Below are 19,028 nucleotides of genomic sequence, written 5' to 3' on the forward strand. Positions count from 1 at the left end.
ATCTGCTAAGCTATTTTCCCTTCCCGTCCAATTTCTTAAGTTCCTCTTCCTCCACTTCCTCAGAGTCCCATCAGGATTCGTCGCTTCTCTACTCCATCTCTAACTCGTCTCTTCTTCATTTGCAAACTCTCGTATTCTACCGTCTCAGCTCTAATCTGCAAAGGCTTTAGCACCTTCCAGAAGTTTCATCAAGAATTCATCTGCAAGCTCTCCTTGCTCCTTCAATGTCAGTCCTCTCACTTCCTCAACACTCATCCCCTCCACAAACTTGATCAAGCTCGATACCAGATCTTTCGATAACTGGGTCCAAAGGATATGCGACTCCTTGTCCTTTGCAGATACGCACATCATGGCAACACAAGTGATGGCATGGCCTATTTTTACCGTATGGTCGCTGTTGTAGGAGAAGTTGGCTGGATCCCAATCTTGGAGCAAAACCCACGCATATCGGTTAAACGGTTGCCCAAAATAAGCAAGCAAGAATTCGTAAATGATCATCTCTCGAATATTGTCGGGATACCAGTTCTCTATCACCATCTCAGCTGGCATTTTCTTTGCCCACTGGGACATGCAAAGTCTCTCTTGATGGTCGTTGAAAGAGTTTGCCGCCTTGAGCATATGGCAAGTCACTGGCTGTGTCTGTCCAATCCGAAGGCTGCGGTGCACTTGCTTGAGAATCTCTGCATCGTGGGGGTAACTCATCATAATGCCCTTGCTGCAGCATGCTTGGAGATTGGCTTCTACTGTGATGGTGTGGACGTCGGTGAGAAATATCTCGCAGTTCGAGGTTGGGTCTGTGAACTCTGCGACTAGCTTCGCTCTCTTTGTAGACTTATCAGATGAGCGAATCGTGTTGACCTTAAATCCAGCCATCTCCATCGTAGCAAATGTAATCCTAAACATCGACGTTAGCGCTGGGCCAAATGTCTTGAGTAAACGTTTGTCTCGGGAAGTTCACTTACTATTGCACCCAAGGAGTCTCGCAAAAGACGGCAACTCGCTCTCCTCTCTTATGCACATATTCACGGCATAATTACAACACCCTCGTCATGATCGGGCTTCCGCCCAGCAACCACCTCAGCCATTGCTGGGGCAAAATAGGCGCCGGGATATTCGGGTCCATTATGGACTTGGAGAAGAAGAAATCAAGCCCTCCATGAACAGAATGCGTGGCCAATGCCTTCACATGCTCAACTCCAGCGATAATATCGTGGTCGAGTCCAGTACCATCTCTGAGCTGCTGCAGTTGCGACGCCGCAAGAGCCTTGTCAGACCCAAAGAGCTTATCTGCACCTCTGTCAAGTAATTGGATGTTGCGAACATCATGCGCACCAAGCACTCCTTCACAGTATGCACCAGAAATCGCCATTGTTTCTCCATGCTTCTTTACCATGGCGGCTGATTTACTGTCGTACCTGAGTTCTTCTGTAAATATTTCCATGGGAGCCAGTTCCAAATCCGAGCCAGTAACGACTACGTCGTCTTCGACCAGGGACATAAACGAATCAATAGCTCTCCTTGTTAGTTCAGCATTTGAAGCTAAGGATGACTGGCCAAACTTTTTGTTCAAAACCGTAAACAAGGTTTTAAAGTCAGAGGTAAGCATCTCCGGAAGATCATTGTATAAATCTGCACCCAAGTCGTTGGGATCGTTGCCTTTTCGGGCGACCTCAACATCCATTGCATTCGCCGCCATTGCATACAATTCGAAGAGTTCATCACCCGCTATTCCCTGAGAATTGATTGGCGATAACTGTGGCAGATTGGTGGGCGCTTGTGGTATAATGCCTGTTGACTTGTGTTCTGCCACAGCAAGAAACTCTTCGTGTATGGATTGCAAATGCATCCCTTGATCAGCAGCAAAACGAGCCTTGCTATCGTTTTCCTCCTCAAAATCGGGTTTCCATGCGTCTGGGTCGTAGTAGCCTCGGAAATTGGCAGGTACATTTCCTGGAACGCGGCCTAAAATATTTCTCTGAGGTGATTCTCTCCTTGTGTGTGCCATCCAGAACAAACAGACTGCCCGATGGAAATCCTCAAAACTGTAAGGGCCAATTGCGGCCGTTTCTCCACCACCATAGCCTGAATAGCCTGAAGGGGTAGGGTATCGGTGTTCGTATACGGCCAAATCGCGACTATATGGACGATCCTGAGCCCAGTCGATGGAGGCAAACATGAGAATTTGCAGCGCATGAACGGCTACGAAAGCAGTGGCGTCGACACAATCATTGTCGGAGTTTTTGCCTTTGAGAACAGATACTGTGATCGGCACAAGAGTCGGCTTCTTGCATCCAGCTTCAATGATGGCCAACAGGTCTTGGAGCATGACGTCCTCTTTGACACGTCTCAGAACAGTTGATGGTGACATGTGCTGATAAGTGTCGTCGCTGTCTGGAAGCTTTTTGCATGCTTCCAAACATTTCTCAATGCAAGAGTCAAATCGCTCATCGTGAATTCTGGGTGACTAGCCCAGTCTACCGGAAGCAATTTCGGTCTTGATCGCATCGTTTGTGAATTTTCGGTATGTGACTCTAAGGGCGGCATGATTGATATCGGCGACTATGAGCAGTCAGTCAATTGTTTACGGTAAACAGAAAAGGGCTTCGAAAAAGTGAGAGGGAAAGGGCTGAGTTCATTAAGATCTAGATCAAATTTGTTGATCTCAATCTCATTAAGATCTAAATTGAATCGGCTGACCCCAATCTCATTTAGATGAAACTAAAATGAAGAGATAGCCCAGGAAGTGGATTGGATTTCTTACCAACATTGTCGCAGAATGCCGACATAGAAGGAATGCTATTGAATGTGGTGTAAGCAGCCAATTCTGCTGTTGAGCTTACACTTGATGACCAGTCGTGCAAAACGTAAACACCAGAAATGTGGCCAAGCTTAGTCCACTCGGATTTGGCCTTGGAGGGGCGTCTTGAGCCTTGCTTCGGTCCCTCAGCCTTGAAGTGGCCAAAGGATGAGGTTCTCTGCCAGTCTTTGATCTCATGTTCCGGGTGAAGTCTTCTCACGGCCACAAACTCATAGTGGCTGCTTTCTCCCTTGTGTCTCTTCCTATTAAGGGTCGGTTGGCCCAAGCTGGTCCTCTTGGTCGGGGGCATGGCGAGTTAGAAGGAAGAGGTTCGAAGTCGTCCAACGAATTGTGGGTATGAATCGGCTTGAAGCTGAGTTATAACGGATCTAACTGAGAGATGGTGGCTCCCAGAACAGCGCATTGCTCAGAAGATGTTGGGGAGAAGAAAGGAAAGGGGAGGGAGAGAGTATATATAGGCGATGGCTCGATCAATCATGCGATTAGGGCCTTCGGGAACTCGATTATTCCGTTCAATTCTCATTTAGATGAAAATTGATCCTGATTGTTGATTTGACTGTTGTACTGGAGTTGAGTCTTGTTGTCTACCTGTATGTACTGAGGAATGTCGATATTGTTCTTTTGCCGAGGGGCGGTAGACTTTAACTGGGCACAGAATACTTGTACTGGATTAGCTAATACATGTTGAAAACAATACTCAACATAAAACAAAATTCGTTAAAAAATATCCATCTAAAGGGCCGAACAGCGGGCTTGTAGCATTATAAACTTCCAGGTCATCTATGGGTGGAGAGCTGGATGTTTCACAGGTGCTTGGGAACTTATGTCTTTCTGCATCAAAGAGGCTGGGCCCAGACCCTCGCCGCGAATAGTAGCCAGCTAAAATATCTCTTCCCGTAAAGGGGGGCATAAAGAGAAATGTGTATAATGTCACTAGATAAAAGGATAAAAGGTCGTCTTCATTTTCTGATAGAATCAAGTTGTATTTTTTGAGCCCACCTAAGGTGTAGGGTGAGCTGAGTTTTGGTTCAATCACCCACTAATTTGCTTACAGGTACCTGGACACACCCGCTAAATCCGCCCCAAGATTGACTTCATCCTTTATCCACATTACTCGGACAGCCTCAAACTCATTCATCGTTGACGCGTCACTCTTAGATTTCATCTATAAATTTGCTCTCAATCATCAATTACTCATAGATTGTGCATGTTTCTTCCTGAAGAACGCGCCAATCTCCCGCAGCTACCCCAATCCCCATAATCTCGTACTCCTCGCCATGAGAGCCTCTGCTTGCCTCGCCGCCTTCATCCCGGCGCTGGCCGCTCAGTGTGCTCGCATAGTCCAGTCCAACGACGATGGCTGGGCTGAATCGTATATCCGATCCTTCAACGACGCGTTAATAGCCTCTGGCCATGACGTCGTGCTATCCGCGCCTGCCGAGGACCAGTCAGGAACCGGTAGGTATATCTCATCCTCATCCTCATCTTCATTTCGCCTAGCCTGCAAACGATGCATATACATACATGTTGTAATATCACCCCTTAACATATGAGGAATATAGGCTCCAACGACTCACCACCAATCCCACGCGATGATGCCTGCCAGTATAATTCCTGCGTCGGCAGCGGCAGCACCACAGGCCACAATGCCACCCGCCCTGATCTCAATTGGGTCAACTCCTTTCCCGTCACCTCTATGAAATATGGCATCGAGACCTTTGGTCCACAACTCTGGGACGGCTCTGCCCCCGATTTTGCCGTTTCTGGTATCAACGTCGGCACAAATGTCTTTGTTCAGCTACCATTCTCAGGAACCGTGAACGCTGCGACGTTTGCTGCCCTCGCTGGCATCCCCTCCATAGCCTTCTCTGCAGCATCCGTTGGCAGACTGCCATTCGATGTGGAACCGGTGCCTCTTCGTAGCGTCCTATATGGCCAACTCGCTGCTCAGTTGACCAACAAGATCCTCTCCGCGGGAGCTCCGTATCTTCCCCCAGATGTCTTCCTCAACGTCAACTTCCCTAAAGTCGAAGGTAACTGCACTAACCTTTCCAACTTCAAGTGGGTTCTTAGCCGTATCAATCCTGGTATCATCTCCCCCCCAGATGTCGAATTCTGTGGTGGTAGGCGCTTGCCTACTGAACTGACCGTGATTACACACGGGGGATGTTTCGTTGCTGTCAGTGTCGGCAACGCCCAGGACAAGACTACGGCATCGAATGACAAGCAGGCCGTGGTGCTGGAGAAACTGCGCGATATGCTAACTTGTCTACCCAACTGAATCTATTCTTAATCAGAAGTCCAGACTAGCGTGCGTTCGATTGAAACATGAAGAATGTTTATAGAATAATATATAATACAATACGATTAAATTGCAAAGCTTACTAAAAAGTGAATATCATGCAAAGCACTCCGCTTAGAGCCATATGGTTTCCAAAGAGTCATTAAATAGTGAATAAAATCGCCGCTTTGTTTCCATCTCTTCTATCATGATAAGATGCATATTTTCTGATTTAGTCATCCCCCTATGACAATGATGATATTCAGGTACTCATTCTAAGCAGCGAATAATAGTTCCGTCGATGTCTCAGCGCTTAACGGCATCATTCTTTAGAAGCAGCTCAACGATAGCAGACTTTCCACTTATGGAAGCCAATGATACAGTCGACTCAATGTCTAACTGCCTCTGGGCTTTAACATTGAGAAGCAGCTCAACAATGGCTTGATGTCCATTCATAGCAGCCCACGATAGTGGTGTATGCCCGTAAATGTCCTTAGCTTCACCTTTGGCTCCCTTTTCAAGAAGCAGCTTGGTAATGGCTTGGTCTCCATTCATGGCAGCCCACGAGAGAGGCGTCCGGCCGGCCCATTCGTCCGCAACATTAATATTGGCACCATTCCGGAGAAGAATATCGACAGTGGCTTGATGCCCATTTATGGTAGCCCACAATAGCGGTGTACGACCAAGATTGCCTTCAGCTCCAATTTTGGCGCCTTTCCGAAGAAGCGCCTCGGCAGCAGCCTGGTGCCCATTCATAGCAGCCCACACAAGTGGTGTGCTACCAGAACTGTCCCCAGCCTCACTTATGGCCCCTTTTTCGAGTAACAGTTTTACTGCGGCCTCATGCCCGTTCCCAGCGGCCCATGAAAGTGGTGTGCGACCAGAACTGTCCTTGGCCTCAAAGTTAGCACCTACTGAGCGTAGCAGTTTTATTGTTTCCACATGCCCATTCCCGGCGGCCCACGAGAGAGGCGTCCGGCCAAGAGAATCGTGAAGCTCAGTGTCTGCGCCCCCTTCAAGCAGCAGCCGCACAGTGGATTCATGCCCGTTCCCGGCAGCTCCTAAAAGAGGTCTGCGGCCAGACCTATCCTGGATATCAACGTCCACCCCGACTGATATCAGCACTTCAACCAAGCCATTGAATGCGCCCATAGCAGCAGCAAGCAGCATTCCACTTTTTCTTTCTCTCAAACAATCTGGCTCCAAACGTGAACCATCCCAGCTCTCTAGCAAGAAACCGAGAGGATCGTGGGTACATTCAACGGCTAATTGAGTAACGAGGTGTTGCATATTATTATTTTTGCTCACATACTCTGAACAACCATCGATATGGTGTTTGAGGAAGCAGGCAGTATATGATGCTAGCGGTCTTTTATCGAGGTACTTGACATAGTGCTCGTAGTGGTCCGAATTCCAATGTTTAGAATTCGGCAGTCTCGCTAATAGAGAGGTGCTGGTTGCGCAAACCATTAGATATCGGATGCAAGTTATGGCGATGCAAATATGCGCATATTCTTTATCAATCCGAAACTCTGATTGCGCGACAATTCCGGAAGGATTGAGGAGAAACTCGTAGGCAGTTTGATGTATAACTTGGACGATCCTACGTCCTATGAGCCATTAGCTTAATATGCACAAAAAGTGGGCACAATTGTGTGAATACCATCCTGCTGTTGTTTAATTTCTATAAAGTTACCACCGCAAGAGATGATGATTCTCTCAGATGATGGAATGCGTTTCTGAAAAGACTCATCAGAAAGACTGAATCTCCAACCGGGCTCAAGGTTGTCTGGAATGGCCAGAAAATGGAGTAGTTCATCCACTGTAAGAGGTTGCTGTGCAAAAAGAATGAATCGAAACATTCTCAATCCATAGGATAGACATGACTTATTTCCTCTCATTTTATCCAACATGAGTCCGTAAAGTTCCTCAAGCTCCGTCGGAAGCTGTTTAAGCATGTCAAGTATATCTTGCTCAGAGTATCCATCTTCGTGGAACCTTAGCAGTTCCTCGCCAACAAGTTTGACCCAAAGAAAAACTCCTTGAGCATTGTCAATCATATATGCAATCGCTGGAGTAAGGTCATGACCATCAAGTAAAGAGTGGGTGTAGTTGGAAATATCGGATGCAGTTTCATCTTGTAGCCTAATGAAGTTCAGAAATGGGTCTCGACGGGCTTCTAACTGTGCCACCGGTCGACTTGCAATGAAAATTTTGATGACAGAATATTTCATCTTAGAACACAGTTCGCAAAGCAGATTCAGAATATCACGTCTGTCTGCCTCCTCAGACTCATCAACTGCATCAATGATGAAGTAGATTGCCTTTGGTGTCGAGTAGTTTTGCAATGATCTCAGAACTCTCTTTAAGGATGCATAATCCCATTTCTCGCCGGAGTGAAACTGAGCGTGATGATGAGCGCGAAACTCGGTTTGACAATTATGGTAAAAGAAAGCCTCGTCCTGATGCAAAATATCATATAGAAGCGAGAGAAGCATGTTATAATGGCTTCGTTGAAGCTCGCCCTCTCTATGACTGTAAAAGAACTTTGCCACGATTGCTTGTTTTGCAGCTGGCTCCCAGGTTTGGAGATTGGAGTCAAAATATTTCATGAGAGTGCTTTTGCCACTACCAGGTTTGCCTTGTATATAGAGAAGTCGGGAAGTTTCAGAAATGGACCAGCTCTTATACTCATCATGTGTCCAAATCCACTCGAATGAGCCGCTATGTTCTGGTGAAATCTTTTCATAACGCGTGTTCTCGAATCGGAGGCTAGATAAGCATTCTATGTACATTATTGTCAGTATGATTCAAGGCAGGGACACGCTAATTACAAACCTTTTCGCTCCTTATCATATTCAACAAACAAGCTATCTCGTGAGAGGCCCTTGATGTCACATGGTGTCGGACCTGCAAGCAGTACCTTGATATTTGAGTTTTGTTCCCGTAGTTTGTTTATGAGTATCCCGACGAGTTGGAGAAGTCGGCCACCTTGATAAGATTTTTCTATTCCATCAAAGACAACTAAGAATGGTTGTGGTGTCGCACGAAGCAGAGTGTCTTTGAACATGGTCAAAATATCTTCCGTAGCCGCATTCTCAAGAAGATTCTGTAAACTTTTTGATGGGTTCTTTTTGTCGAAGCGAATATCTATCCGATCAGGCGCTGTCGCGGTTTGAAAAGCCTGATTTTCGATGGCACTTTGGACCAGGCCACCCAAAAAGCGTCGCATCATAATTATCCTTTCCTCAATCGGCGAATAGTGTAGTATCTGCCTAAGAAATGCGTAAATTACGGCACTGCGGAGTGTAATTTTCGTTCCTCCAACATGTTTGCTCTCATTCAACTCGCCATTTTCTACTTGTGAGAAGAAAAAGTATAGAACAGGGCGGTTAGCTTTCTTTTCTTGGCTCACAATGTAGGATGAGATTTGAGATAAATGGTGAGCTAGAGAACTGGAGAGACAAAGAACTAGAGGGCCTTCGTTAGATCTCCAGGATTTATAGTCAATGTTTCTGAATACCCAAGAGAACTTGGGATCATCGGGCTCAATCTTCGGAATTGAGGATGCGTGGTTGCTTTGTTCTACTACTGGCAAAAGATGAAGCAATTGCTCAAGACTTGACTCATGAATGATAGACTGAAACAATTCCTATGCGAAGAGGAAATTAGCATATAATTCTATATGTCTTCATCACCGTCGCTCATGATACACATACAAGTTTAGTAGTAGCGCTAAGAGCGATTGAGGCTACTTCAACTGCAGGAATGAGCCATAGTATTTCTTTGGCGTATGCAGCAGCGGCCGCCGCTGCATATGGCTGCCAGCTCTTGTTTTTATGTGAGTCCGCATAATCGCAAATGCCCCGAATGACGAGGCAAGGGAGAATATCCATGAGTCCCGCGGCTTCCATCTCAAAGCAGAGAATACCCTTTTCTTGCCGGAGCCTCTCTCGAGTTATGCCATGCTTCATCACTTGATTGGCTGAACCAATGAGGCCATAATGGACAACAGGGTGCGTATCTGCGCGAGGTTTGCGAACCAGTAGAAATTCTTTGTCACAAGTATCACAGCTTGATTGACCTTCAATATGATTGTAGTCCTCCCGGAATAACTGATCGTGCTCTAGGCCTGGGTGACTAAATTCTTCGCGCATCTTCTCGTTGGACTGGAGGATGGAAGCAATAAATTGAGGGATTTGGCTATCTTCCATCCCATGATGGGCTCGCAATGCTGAAACACCAGTCCTCAATGCCAGGGATGTCTTGTTTAGTACGCCCGTTTGAACGAATTTGCCCTCGCTCATGGTTTTGCCAAAGTCATATTGCAGGACGCCGCCTATAATGAATGATATTAGGCCTAATATCCTGAACGCGTAAGGCATGTACACATTTTCTTACCAGAATCAACTGTAGGACAGCTAACAACCACGTCCCCAAGCCGGATATCGTCGCGCGGATTGTTGCTGGGCTTGGCTGGAGCTCCTCCTCCAATGCCTACCATCAAGCCAAAGCGAATATTCGGAAAGCTGCGCATCATATTGGTAGCTGCCGTCGCCGCAGCATTTGTGCCTGTTGTCCCTGCTGGAAGGCAGGCCAAAACAACATTATGGTCCCCAATCCGCCCTAGAGTATAGGTATTTGAATCACCTAGACTCTGCGGGAGGCTTGGAAATCTTTCATCAAGCATCGCCACAGACGCGGTAAGCTCGATTGCCAAAGCGCAGATCCATCCCACAGTAAATGTACTATTCGTCAGACTGCAGGCCTCAAAGTCATCGCAAAGTGTTGGAAGAGCGGCAGGGAAATCCGATGCCGCATCCACCTGCATGCGCTTCGCAGTCGGTTCCTCACTTGCCGTCGTGAGGCGTTTCCTGTTTTCCATAGACATGATACCGGAACTTGGTTGGGCGCGACTGAGGTGGCTGAAAACTGTATTGGGCAGATCGCAAGGAACGTTCAATATAGCGACACCCTGGCATCAACCGAAACGGGATGTGCAATAGTGTAATCTGAATGCATCATAACTGTTTAACTTGGTGAAGTTGGCGGAACTTTGGCAGACATGAAGTGCTGCGTAAAGAAAGCATCAAGGATGGAACGGTGCTCTATTTCCAGAAGATGAGGATGAGCCTGTGGCCCCCTGCCCTTACCACCTGCAATAATGATTGGCCATTGCCCTATCAGCTGCATATGGCTACGGTTTGCGTGCTACCTGCAAATACAGCCTATCATCGACGAGCAGTACATTTATTCTTCACTTTAATTTAGGGTCGCTTATTTGGACAAAATGCATTCAAAGCAGACTTACTTCGCCTCATTTTCATTTTGCTATATGCTCTCTTATTTAGGACCAGTCTTTCCGGTAGGGATGCTAAACAGGACCACTCTTGGTCCCTTCAATCCAGCCTCGCCCTCTGCCCAGTCATTCATACCCTTGTCTACTCTGTAGAATCCTCTTCGCTCAAGCTGGATAATGTCGTCCTTCTTCAGCTCGCCAACGCCGGCATCGCAGACGGCATCCTCCATGCTGGCCGTGTTGGGGTTCAGGAAGTCCTCGAAGTTGTCGTCTTCCTCAAGCTTGTCCTTGGTGATGAGGTAGTCAAACTCCCACAGTTCAGCGGGGACCAGCTTGAAGCCCTCGGCAGACAGCCATGTAATCTTCTTCTCAGTAGTCTTGAAGTCTCCCTTCAAGTTGAGCTCGAGCTTGAAGTTTGTGATGGGGCCATCGGATGTGGAAATGTCTCGAACAAAGGCATTGCCCCAGCCCATCAGAGTGATTTCCTCGTCTGCCTTGAAGCTCTTGGCATCGGCCTGGTCGATGTAAAGAGTGGGCGAGAACACAACCTTCTTCATGCCAACGCTTGCATTCTTGGGGTGCTTGGGGCGCTCCTCGACAGCAACAGCAGAGGGAGCCTCAGATCCGGTCACGGCAACGTTGGCCAGGTCCTTGCTCAGAAGAGCTGTGAATCGGGGGACGACAGGGTCGATAACCTTCTTGTTGTTGGCCCAGAAGGTGGTCCAGTCCATATTGACCACGTTTCGGCTGGGGCCCTGCTTGATGATGAAGTCACGCAGCGCTTCGATGGTCATTCCACGTCGTCGAATACCGCGAATGGTGGGCATTCTAGGGTCATCCCAGCCCCAGACCTTTCCAGCGTCAACCAGCTTCGCCAGCTTGCGCTTGGACAAGAAGGTCTTGACAAAGTTGATTCTGGAGAAGTCCCACATGTGAACCTGGCGCAGTTGAAGGGTATCGATGAACCATTGGTACTGAGGGTTTCGGTCGGTGTACTCAGTAGATCTCAGAGCATGAGTGACTCCCTCGTAGCTATCAACAACAGGGCATGCAAAGTCGTACATGGGGTACATCTTCCATTTGTTGCCAGTGCGGTGGTGAATGTTTTCGATGTTGCATCGGTAGATGACAGGATCGCGCATGGCCTTGTTGGGGTTGTCAAAGGAGATCTTGGCACGAATGCAGTGCGCAATACCCTCTGGGGATGCCACCTTCATCTCCTCAAAAATTCGCAGGGTCTCCTCGACGGTTCGGTCACGGTGCTTCGAAGGGATTCCGTCCATTCTCTGGCTACGCATGGTTTCCTGGTCGGTGTCATCGGCGTAGGCTTGGCCCATAGAGATGAGCTTCTTGCACATGTCATACAGGTAGTCGAAGTAGTCAGAGGTGTAGGTCAAGCTGTCGGGCTTGATACCCATAAGAGCGAGATCCTCCACAATGGCATCCTGGAACTCCTCCTTCTCCTTGGCAGGGTTGGTGTCGTCGAGTCGAAGGCGCATCTGGCCCTTGTAAGCAACATGGCCGAAGTAGTCGCTGAGAAGAGCAGCCTTGGCGTGTCCGATGTGAAGGTAGCCGCTAGCAAAAGAGTTAGATATACTGTAACGCATGTGAGTTTAAACAAAAGGAAAGGCGTATATCATACGAAGGCTCAGGCAGGAATCGAGTAACGACGCCCTTGTCGGTATCCTGGAGGGCGAGGTTGTAGTTGGCGCCGCCCTTGGTGGCTTTGGCAGCAGCGTCGGCCTTGGTGGCCTCCTGAATCTCAGGGTGAGACTGCTCGATAAAGGTGAACCATCGGGTCAGGTTAGGGAGGCCATTCTTGCGGATGAAGCCAATGGCGACCTTGTTGGCTCGGAGAGTCTGCCAGATCTTGGTCTCCAGGTCTCCAAGAGCGTAGCCCTCGAGGTAGGATCGCAGCGTCAGGTGCTTGTCCAAGTCCCTCAGGAACGGCTCAATGGTGCGGAAGTCACCGGCCAACTTGGCGGAGATGGCGTCAAGCTCCTCGTGCTTCATTTTCTCAGCTTATTTCGATACAAGAATGCAATGAAAACAGCAGAAGCAAGACAAGCTCCTCGTGACTCAAGCAATGATTTTCGGCTCTGGTGGGGGGAATGGAGGGGCTGAGCTTAGCAAGGACGAGGGGCCAGTCAATCGTGCCACACATTTTCTTATCGATACAGCGGCTGCTAAATTTTTAGCCTAATTTTCGAGGCACGACACAGCAGAATATGGCGAGGTTAGAGAGTCTGGCGCAAGACTGAAATTCCATCTTGAGCTGCGCTCCGATCCAGATCCAACCGCGAAAATGGCACCAATTGACCGGTGTTTGGCCTCTGTGGCCAAGCTGACGCTCTCCCAGCCATCAATACGACCGGCCGTGCCTCTGATACCCCGATTCCTAGCACCAGCGCTGGTTCAGTCCCGACAAGCCTCCGTGGTGCGGACAAAGAAGACGACGAAGAAGAAGGTTGTTCCGAAGGATTTCAAGCGACACAACTTGGAGAAGAGGGAATTTCCCCAGTACACACTATGTGATGCTATGCGGTATTGCTCACTGGTCTGCAAGAAAGGACCATTGTTCAGATTCACTGACTCGAATCTTACAGAGTTCTCCGAGCCGTGGAAGTCGGCCAGCCTCCCGCTGCGATCAAATATGAGATTCACATCAATTTGAAGACGGCCAGAAATGGTCCCGTCATTAAGAACAGCATCAGACTGCCGCACCCCGTACAGAGCGACTGGCAAATCGCCGTTATTTGCCCCGAAGGCAGCGATATCGCGACTGCTGCCACCGCCGCCGGTGCGGTCGCCGTTGGAGAAGAGACTCTGTTTGAGGCTATCCGCCAGGAAAAGATTGACTTCGATCGTCTAATTTGCCATGAAAACAGCGAGAAAGCGCTAAACAAGGCCGGTCTGGGAAAAATTCTTGGTCCCAAGGGTCTCATGCCCAGCAAGAGGATGAAGACGATCGTAAACGACGTGGTAAAATCCATTCGCGACTCAGCCGGTGCTGCGGATTATCGAGAGAGGCAGGGTGTCGTTCGAATGGCCATTGGACAACTTGGTCACACGCCTGATCAGCTCAAGGCCAACATCCAGGCGCTGCTGAAGAAGGTCAAATCGGAATGCGCCGAGATTTCTGAGGAGGTTTCGAAGGAAGTGCACGAGGTCATTTTGAGCACAACAAATGGTCCGGCGCTGAGTTTGAACGCCAAGCTGAATGATCCAGAGAGCGGAATCACTGTTGAATCGTTGTCAGGCGTCATGTAAATCAATAACGACATGTATAATTTGTACAATATCCAGTTCAATGCATAAAATAGAACGCTTGATGTCTGATGGGGTATCATTGCTTTTGTTTATCTTATTTATGGGATTATCTTGAATAATCATCTTCCGCGAAGAGCCTTGACCGCGTCACCCTGCGCATCAAGGACCCTGTAAACACCAAGATAGCCCAAAACTCGGCCCTGGCCTTTTGTCCCGGCAGCTCGAGCTTCTTTGAGGGCATTGTTCAAGTCCAGAAGAAGCGTGTTCCGGCATTTCATCAGCCGCGCTCTCAGTTTGGCAACAAACGCATTCTTCTCGTCCAGTTTTCCAATCAGAGCCCCGATCTGGCTACACTCACGGGCCGAGGCCAGTAGTTGTGAGGGGGGGCTTCCTATCAATCCTTCCACGGCCTCTGCTTCAAGCTCTTCATCCTCCTCACTATCATCGTCCCACTCTGCAGCTTCCTTCTTGGGCAAGCTGTCTAATGCCAGCGTTTCCTCTAGAGTAGATAGTCGCTCCGATACTTCCAACATTGCCCGTCCTTGCTCAATATCTGATCGTACATCTCGCAATTCATTCGTAAGCGACTCTGCGTCTCTTCTGCGCTCTGAGATTTTTTCCTTTACTTCTTCGACGGCTCTTCGAAACCCAAGGAGGGAAACTTTGACATCCTCTACTTTCTCATCGCCTCCTCGAAGCTCTGAGCCCAATGATAAAAACGCCGTGTAATTCGAGTTGACCAGCTCCAGGAGCTCGGTGCTGATTGTTGCTGTTCGCTCGCGAAGGTCGGAGCGCAGATCCTCTAGGGTCTGGTGGCGATGGGGAAGAGCTGATAGGTATTCTGCAGGTTGAAATTCGGTTGCTAAGAAGTCGGTTCGGGGGAGGGCAGCCGGGAATGGCAAGGGGACATCGTCTTCGGCATCTGACGAGTCGGAAGAGGGGAGGTTGAAAGTCGACAAAGCTGGCCGACTAGGGCGCGCTGGGAGAGAGAGCGGAGGGGGAATATTAGCCATGAGGAAAGAATGTTGAGGCAATTGAGAACTTTGTCGCTGTCAAATCAAGAAAAGAGAGTAGTTGCACAATAGAGATGTGACGACACTTGCGATACTGTCCTCAGTAACGAAGTGGACATCATGAGATGGAGCTGGTTAACGACACGGTCATAGGATATCGCATTACTGAATAGCCCCACTATAAGCATATACACCAGACCGAGGCCACATCGACAGCGCAACAGGTAAGGAATCACGAAAAGTTGTCCATTGAGAACACATCATCATGATCTTCACTTGAGATGATTTCATTTTCTGCTCCATTGTAGCATCTTCATCCAGCAGTGTGCAGCTAGCGATGTCGGCTAGGTCCAATATTGTGTGATGATCCCGTGTACGGAGCTTGAGTTGCTCCGCCCAAGTCTGGGCAGACACTAGTCATTGATCCTCACCAATCGGGCTACTAAGGTGAGTGAGTAGATGTAGCCTCTCTGTTGAGGGAACCGCGCGTAGAACTACTGTTCATACTGGGTGTGATCCGAATACGAAGATGGGTCGATTTGGCTATACTGAGGTGGTCAACACATGCCATGGGTTGCCTTGGGTATCCAAATATGGAGTCCAGAATTTCGAGCCAGATTCATGCAGCAGTCTCTATCGATAAGCCGATGCTAAATTGGTAACGAGATCAAAACCGGATAGAAAAGGTGAGAGAATTCACGCAGAATTGCGTACTCTTCGGTCAAACAAGTGCCAATATGGAGCATGTCAAGACTCATTGTGGAGATGTGAGCAGCTGGGTTAAGCTGATTGGCTACCCTAGTGAGAGTGGAGCGAATGGCGCATCAAATTTTTATCAATCAAATCTTATCAATCGATCAAGCCCACTCCCAGTCTCCTGGCATCGGACCAGTGATACCGTTATAAGGACCAGCCGGGTACGCTCGGGTCACGAAAAAACACAGCTCACAACTCTTCTCTAGCCCCGCATCCATCTCTCTTTCTACATCTTGCAATCTCTTCCATTTCTCATTGCTGAGTTTGTCGTTTACGCAAAGCAGCCTATCACCCAAGAACTCTCCTGAGTCGATTCCTTCAATCGTCGGGCGATTCTCGGTGTAAGACCAAGTTCGGCCCAAGGACATAACATACGGTATAACCACCTGCACGCCCTACACAGGCCCCATCGACTTCCGAGGCCTCATTCCGGGCATTTCACATACACTCAGCTTGCAATTCGGAGAATTGTTATCCCCAACATTCTATTTCTAGCCAAAGGGGAGATCAGAAGGACACAGAGTAGCGACAAAAGCCAGCCAGCTGCGTGCATAAACAGGCCCACTTTTCCCTTCTCGGGCTTCCGAGTTGCAGCCGACAGCGAATCACGGATCATCCTCGTCCGAACCCACTCGAACTCGCACCACCATGGCGAGCATTTCACCAACGTCATCTCCTCATCTCCAATCCAGATCCCTGGAATCTCGAACGGCCAGCGAGGACTCGCATTCCATTAAAGACGAACCTTCACCGCCTGAGGCTTCTTCAGCTCCTCGCAAACGAGCGCCTCTGCCCTCTCACCCAAAATCCGCCGCCCCGCCACAGGCTCCATTTGTGCGCATCTCACTTCCACCAGTCAACAAAATGTCCATGACGGCAGTCATCAGCCCCAACCCGCCAATGGAGCAGCCTCAGCCAAAGATGTCGATGACTTCCAAGGAATGGGTGATTCCGCCGCGGCCAAAGCCGGGGAGGAAGCCGGCCACTGACACTCCGCCAACCAAGCGCAAGGCGCAGAACCGAGCAGCCCAGAGGGCCTTCCGCGAGAGAAGGGCTGCGCGGGTTGGCGAGCTTGAGGAGATGCTGGATGAGCACAAGAAAACGCAAGATTCGCGTGAGAAGGAACTCACCGACAAGATTCACAGTCTGGAGCTGGACGTGCAATCGTTTAGGTCCAGATGCTTGCTGCTGGAGAGCATGCTCGAACGGGAGAGGCAGGAACGCATGCGCGCTGAGATGCAAGCCGAGACGCTCAGTCGCAGATATGAACAGGCCGCTTTTCGATCAGACAGCCTAAGCTCTTTGCCTCACCAGTCATATGGTCGGCAGCAGCATCATCAGCCTCCCCAGCAAAGGCACAGTCTATCGGACAACCTATCAGACAACCGATTGGCTGCGCAGCAGTCCGCGGCACGACATTTCTCCATCTCTCAAATAGTTACACCGCCTGAAACTATGGATGCACACTCTCCCAATGATCTACCTGAAGCACATCTCACCTGTGGTAGCTGTTCACCAAATGGTCACTGCGCCTGTGCCGAGGAAGTCCTCGCATCAGTGGTCGGTGGATGCGGCAAGTGCGGATTTGGAACATCCTGTCAGTGTCTAGACGACACTGCAAAGATTGCTAGCCACGTGCCAGACTTGAAGCGCCCTATATCACCATCAGGGGGGGTATCTCAAGAGAAGCGTCAGCGGTCAATGGCGGCCGCCAGCAGAGAAACAGACTTTAGCTCTCTATTCTCGAGGGCGACACAGCTGCCGCCACCTCAGCCCAGCTCCATTATATCACAGCTCCCTTCAACAGACTTCAGGGATAGTTGCGGGTTCTGCAAAGACGGAACCTATTGCGTATGTGCCGACACCGCCATGGCAACTCCTGCCATGACACCGGCAGATGCCTCACCTCCAGTGACAAGACAAACCAGGACACCACCTCCCATGGAGTCTGACGTTGTCACTCCGCTACCGCCCATGGCAATGGAGATGACAGCCGACGGAGCAGTCAAGCTGCCGCGTCGAAAGCAAGCGCGCTCCCAGCCGCAGACAGACACGGCCTCTCGCGGTAGTTGCGGCCCCAATGGCCCGGGCACATGCGCCCAGTGTCAAGCTGACCCTAAATCGGGCCTGTTCTGCAGACTGATGGCTGCCAGCTTCAACCGCGAGCAAGGTGCCAGCGCAGACGGCTGCTGCGGCGGCAAGGGAGCCGGCGGCGGCTGTTGCAAGTCCAAGTCCAAGCCCAGCCAGGAGAAGATTACGCTTCCTAGCCTGCCTAGTCTCGGGCTGAGCTGCGCGGAGGCCTACCAGACACTGTCCAGTCATCGCAACTTTGAGCAGGCGGCCGACGAGATTGGGTCTTGGCTGCCGAAGCTCAAGGCTCATCCGGCGGGCGACCCTAGGGCGGCGCAGACGGGCAGGATACCGATCGAGGTCGAGGCAGCAAGCATCATGAGCGTGCTCAAAGAATTCGACATTCGATTTGGAAGGGAGTGCTAGACGGTGGGCTGTGAGCTGGGCTCGGCGCAGTAGCGGTCACGGCGTATTGCGATTTGAGTCGTTGGACGAGCTGTGCAGCTTTACCTATGTATTATATGACATATACCTTTTTTTTTTTTTTTGGAGCGAGATGCTGCAACATTCCATGTTGGTTGGTTTGCTGTCGCATGCAGTGCTACGTTCATGGTAGGAGTTACATAGGTATGGAAAAGGAAAATCCGATTTCTCATCATATCATATCATATCATATTCCATCGTTCCATCTTTGCAGAGTGATTCGCACAATATCCAGGGTAGTCCACCTCATCACCGACACGATCCAGCAAACCCATCACAATATGCCGCGTCTTCACAACATACAGGAAAACAAACAACAAACAAACAAACAAACAAACAAACAAACCCAACCGCTTAATTAAACACAGAAGAGTCTTCAGCCCTCTCCCAACTTCTTCTATCCACACCCCTGTCACAAAGAAGAAAAAAAACGCTCCATCGCCACCGTCATCCCACCCCCATCCCCATACCTGTGCTCGTACGTATTGGCTCATTGCCGTTTCTCCTCCACCCTTTCACCGATTCCATCAAGGCAACCACACGCATTCCACTTGAATGCACGCATCCTGCTTAATTCACGCAACCTGCCCGGACGGGCGACGTGGAGAAAGATGCATGGCTGGCTTAATATGGGTCCTTTCGTTTTTCTTCACTTCTTTCTCTCCGAGTTACTCAATTTATTACAGCCCAGCCTCGCTTGACACAAGGGCTGTCGTGACGCAGCAGCTACGCGTGAGCCCGTTGTTACTATAATCGGGAAGGCCTCTTTTTTCGGGGAGATGCATACGAGTTACGAGTTACGCCCGTGTGGATATATGATTCACTATCTAAGCAGTGAATGAGGATGGCTATGCACCAAGTGACGAAAGGAAAAGGTGTGCTGTTGCTAGCACACTATTGCTTCTGTTACTGTCGTTGCTGTCCGTGTTGCCTGGATAGTCGCAGTGGGAGGCCCATGATAGCCCGTTGGGCTGATTTTGATATCGATCTGAGAATGCAACGGGCCGAGTGAATAAGTCTATTGATACCTTGGGCTGT

The 19,028-nt window shown here is 49.4% G+C and overlaps 9 protein-coding genes across 9 annotated transcripts; 3 read left to right on the forward strand and 6 right to left on the reverse strand.

Annotated features, from left to right (window-relative positions):
- Positions 1–150: 150 nt before the first annotated feature.
- Positions 151–3,107, reverse strand: TRIVIDRAFT_68566 (uncharacterized protein; the record flags this gene model as incomplete). The annotated part of the gene is made up of 5 exons (XM_014098707.1): positions 151–895; positions 1,038–1,295; positions 1,416–2,391; positions 2,479–2,559; positions 2,762–3,107. The coding sequence occupies 5 exons, from the start codon at positions 3,105–3,107 to the stop codon at positions 151–153; spliced, it is 2,406 nt and encodes an 801-aa protein (XP_013954182.1).
- A 988-nt stretch (positions 3,108–4,095) lies between these two features.
- TRIVIDRAFT_48293 (uncharacterized protein) lies at positions 4,096–5,099 on the forward strand (the record flags this gene model as incomplete). Its single annotated transcript, XM_014098708.1, has 2 exons — positions 4,096–4,276; positions 4,381–5,099. 2 exons carry the CDS (start codon positions 4,096–4,098, stop codon positions 5,097–5,099), a joined length of 900 nt encoding a protein of 299 aa, XP_013954183.1.
- Positions 5,100–5,405: 306 nt separating this feature from the next.
- On the reverse strand, positions 5,406–6,251 carry TRIVIDRAFT_155252 (uncharacterized protein; the record flags this gene model as incomplete). The annotated part of the gene is made up of 1 exon (XM_014098709.1): positions 5,406–6,251. The coding sequence occupies one exon, from the start codon at positions 6,249–6,251 to the stop codon at positions 5,406–5,408; it is 846 nt and encodes a 281-aa protein (XP_013954184.1).
- Positions 6,252–6,357: 106 nt separating this feature from the next.
- On the reverse strand, positions 6,358–8,334 carry TRIVIDRAFT_68568 (uncharacterized protein; the record flags this gene model as incomplete). The annotated part of the gene is made up of 4 exons (XM_014098710.1): positions 6,358–6,364; positions 6,412–6,709; positions 6,763–7,884; positions 7,938–8,334. 4 exons carry the CDS (start codon positions 8,332–8,334, stop codon positions 6,358–6,360), a joined length of 1,824 nt encoding a protein of 607 aa, XP_013954185.1.
- A 469-nt stretch (positions 8,335–8,803) lies between these two features.
- TRIVIDRAFT_155229 (uncharacterized protein) lies at positions 8,804–9,930 on the reverse strand (the record flags this gene model as incomplete). The annotated part of the gene is made up of 2 exons (XM_014098711.1): positions 8,804–9,438; positions 9,501–9,930. The coding sequence occupies 2 exons, from the start codon at positions 9,928–9,930 to the stop codon at positions 8,804–8,806; spliced, it is 1,065 nt and encodes a 354-aa protein (XP_013954186.1).
- Positions 9,931–10,396: 466 nt separating this feature from the next.
- Positions 10,397–12,466, reverse strand: TRIVIDRAFT_77197 (uncharacterized protein; the record flags this gene model as incomplete). The annotated part of the gene is made up of 2 exons (XM_014098712.1): positions 10,397–11,973; positions 12,041–12,466. The coding sequence occupies 2 exons, from the start codon at positions 12,409–12,411 to the stop codon at positions 10,443–10,445; spliced, it is 1,902 nt and encodes a 633-aa protein (XP_013954187.1).
- Positions 12,467–12,703: 237 nt separating this feature from the next.
- TRIVIDRAFT_47778 (uncharacterized protein) lies at positions 12,704–13,668 on the forward strand (the record flags this gene model as incomplete). The annotated part of the gene is made up of 2 exons (XM_014098713.1): positions 12,704–12,942; positions 13,005–13,668. 2 exons carry the CDS (start codon positions 12,704–12,706, stop codon positions 13,666–13,668), a joined length of 903 nt encoding a protein of 300 aa, XP_013954188.1.
- Positions 13,669–13,787: 119 nt separating this feature from the next.
- Positions 13,788–14,681, reverse strand: TRIVIDRAFT_58500 (uncharacterized protein; the record flags this gene model as incomplete). Its single annotated transcript, XM_014098714.1, has 1 exon — positions 13,788–14,681. One exon carries the CDS (start codon positions 14,679–14,681, stop codon positions 13,788–13,790), a length of 894 nt encoding a protein of 297 aa, XP_013954189.1.
- Positions 14,682–16,181: 1,500 nt separating this feature from the next.
- On the forward strand, positions 16,182–17,924 carry TRIVIDRAFT_2357 (uncharacterized protein; the record flags this gene model as incomplete). Its single annotated transcript, XM_014098679.1, has 1 exon — positions 16,182–17,924. A coding segment is annotated over one exon (1,743 nt), but the record flags the coding sequence as incomplete, so codon positions are not given.
- Positions 17,925–19,028: the final 1,104 nt, after the last annotated feature.

This window comes from Trichoderma virens (genome assembly GCF_000170995.1).
Source record: "Trichoderma virens Gv29-8 chromosome Unknown TRIVIscaffold_81, whole genome shotgun sequence".
Classification (NCBI taxonomy): domain Eukaryota; kingdom Fungi; phylum Ascomycota; class Sordariomycetes; order Hypocreales; family Hypocreaceae; genus Trichoderma; species Trichoderma virens.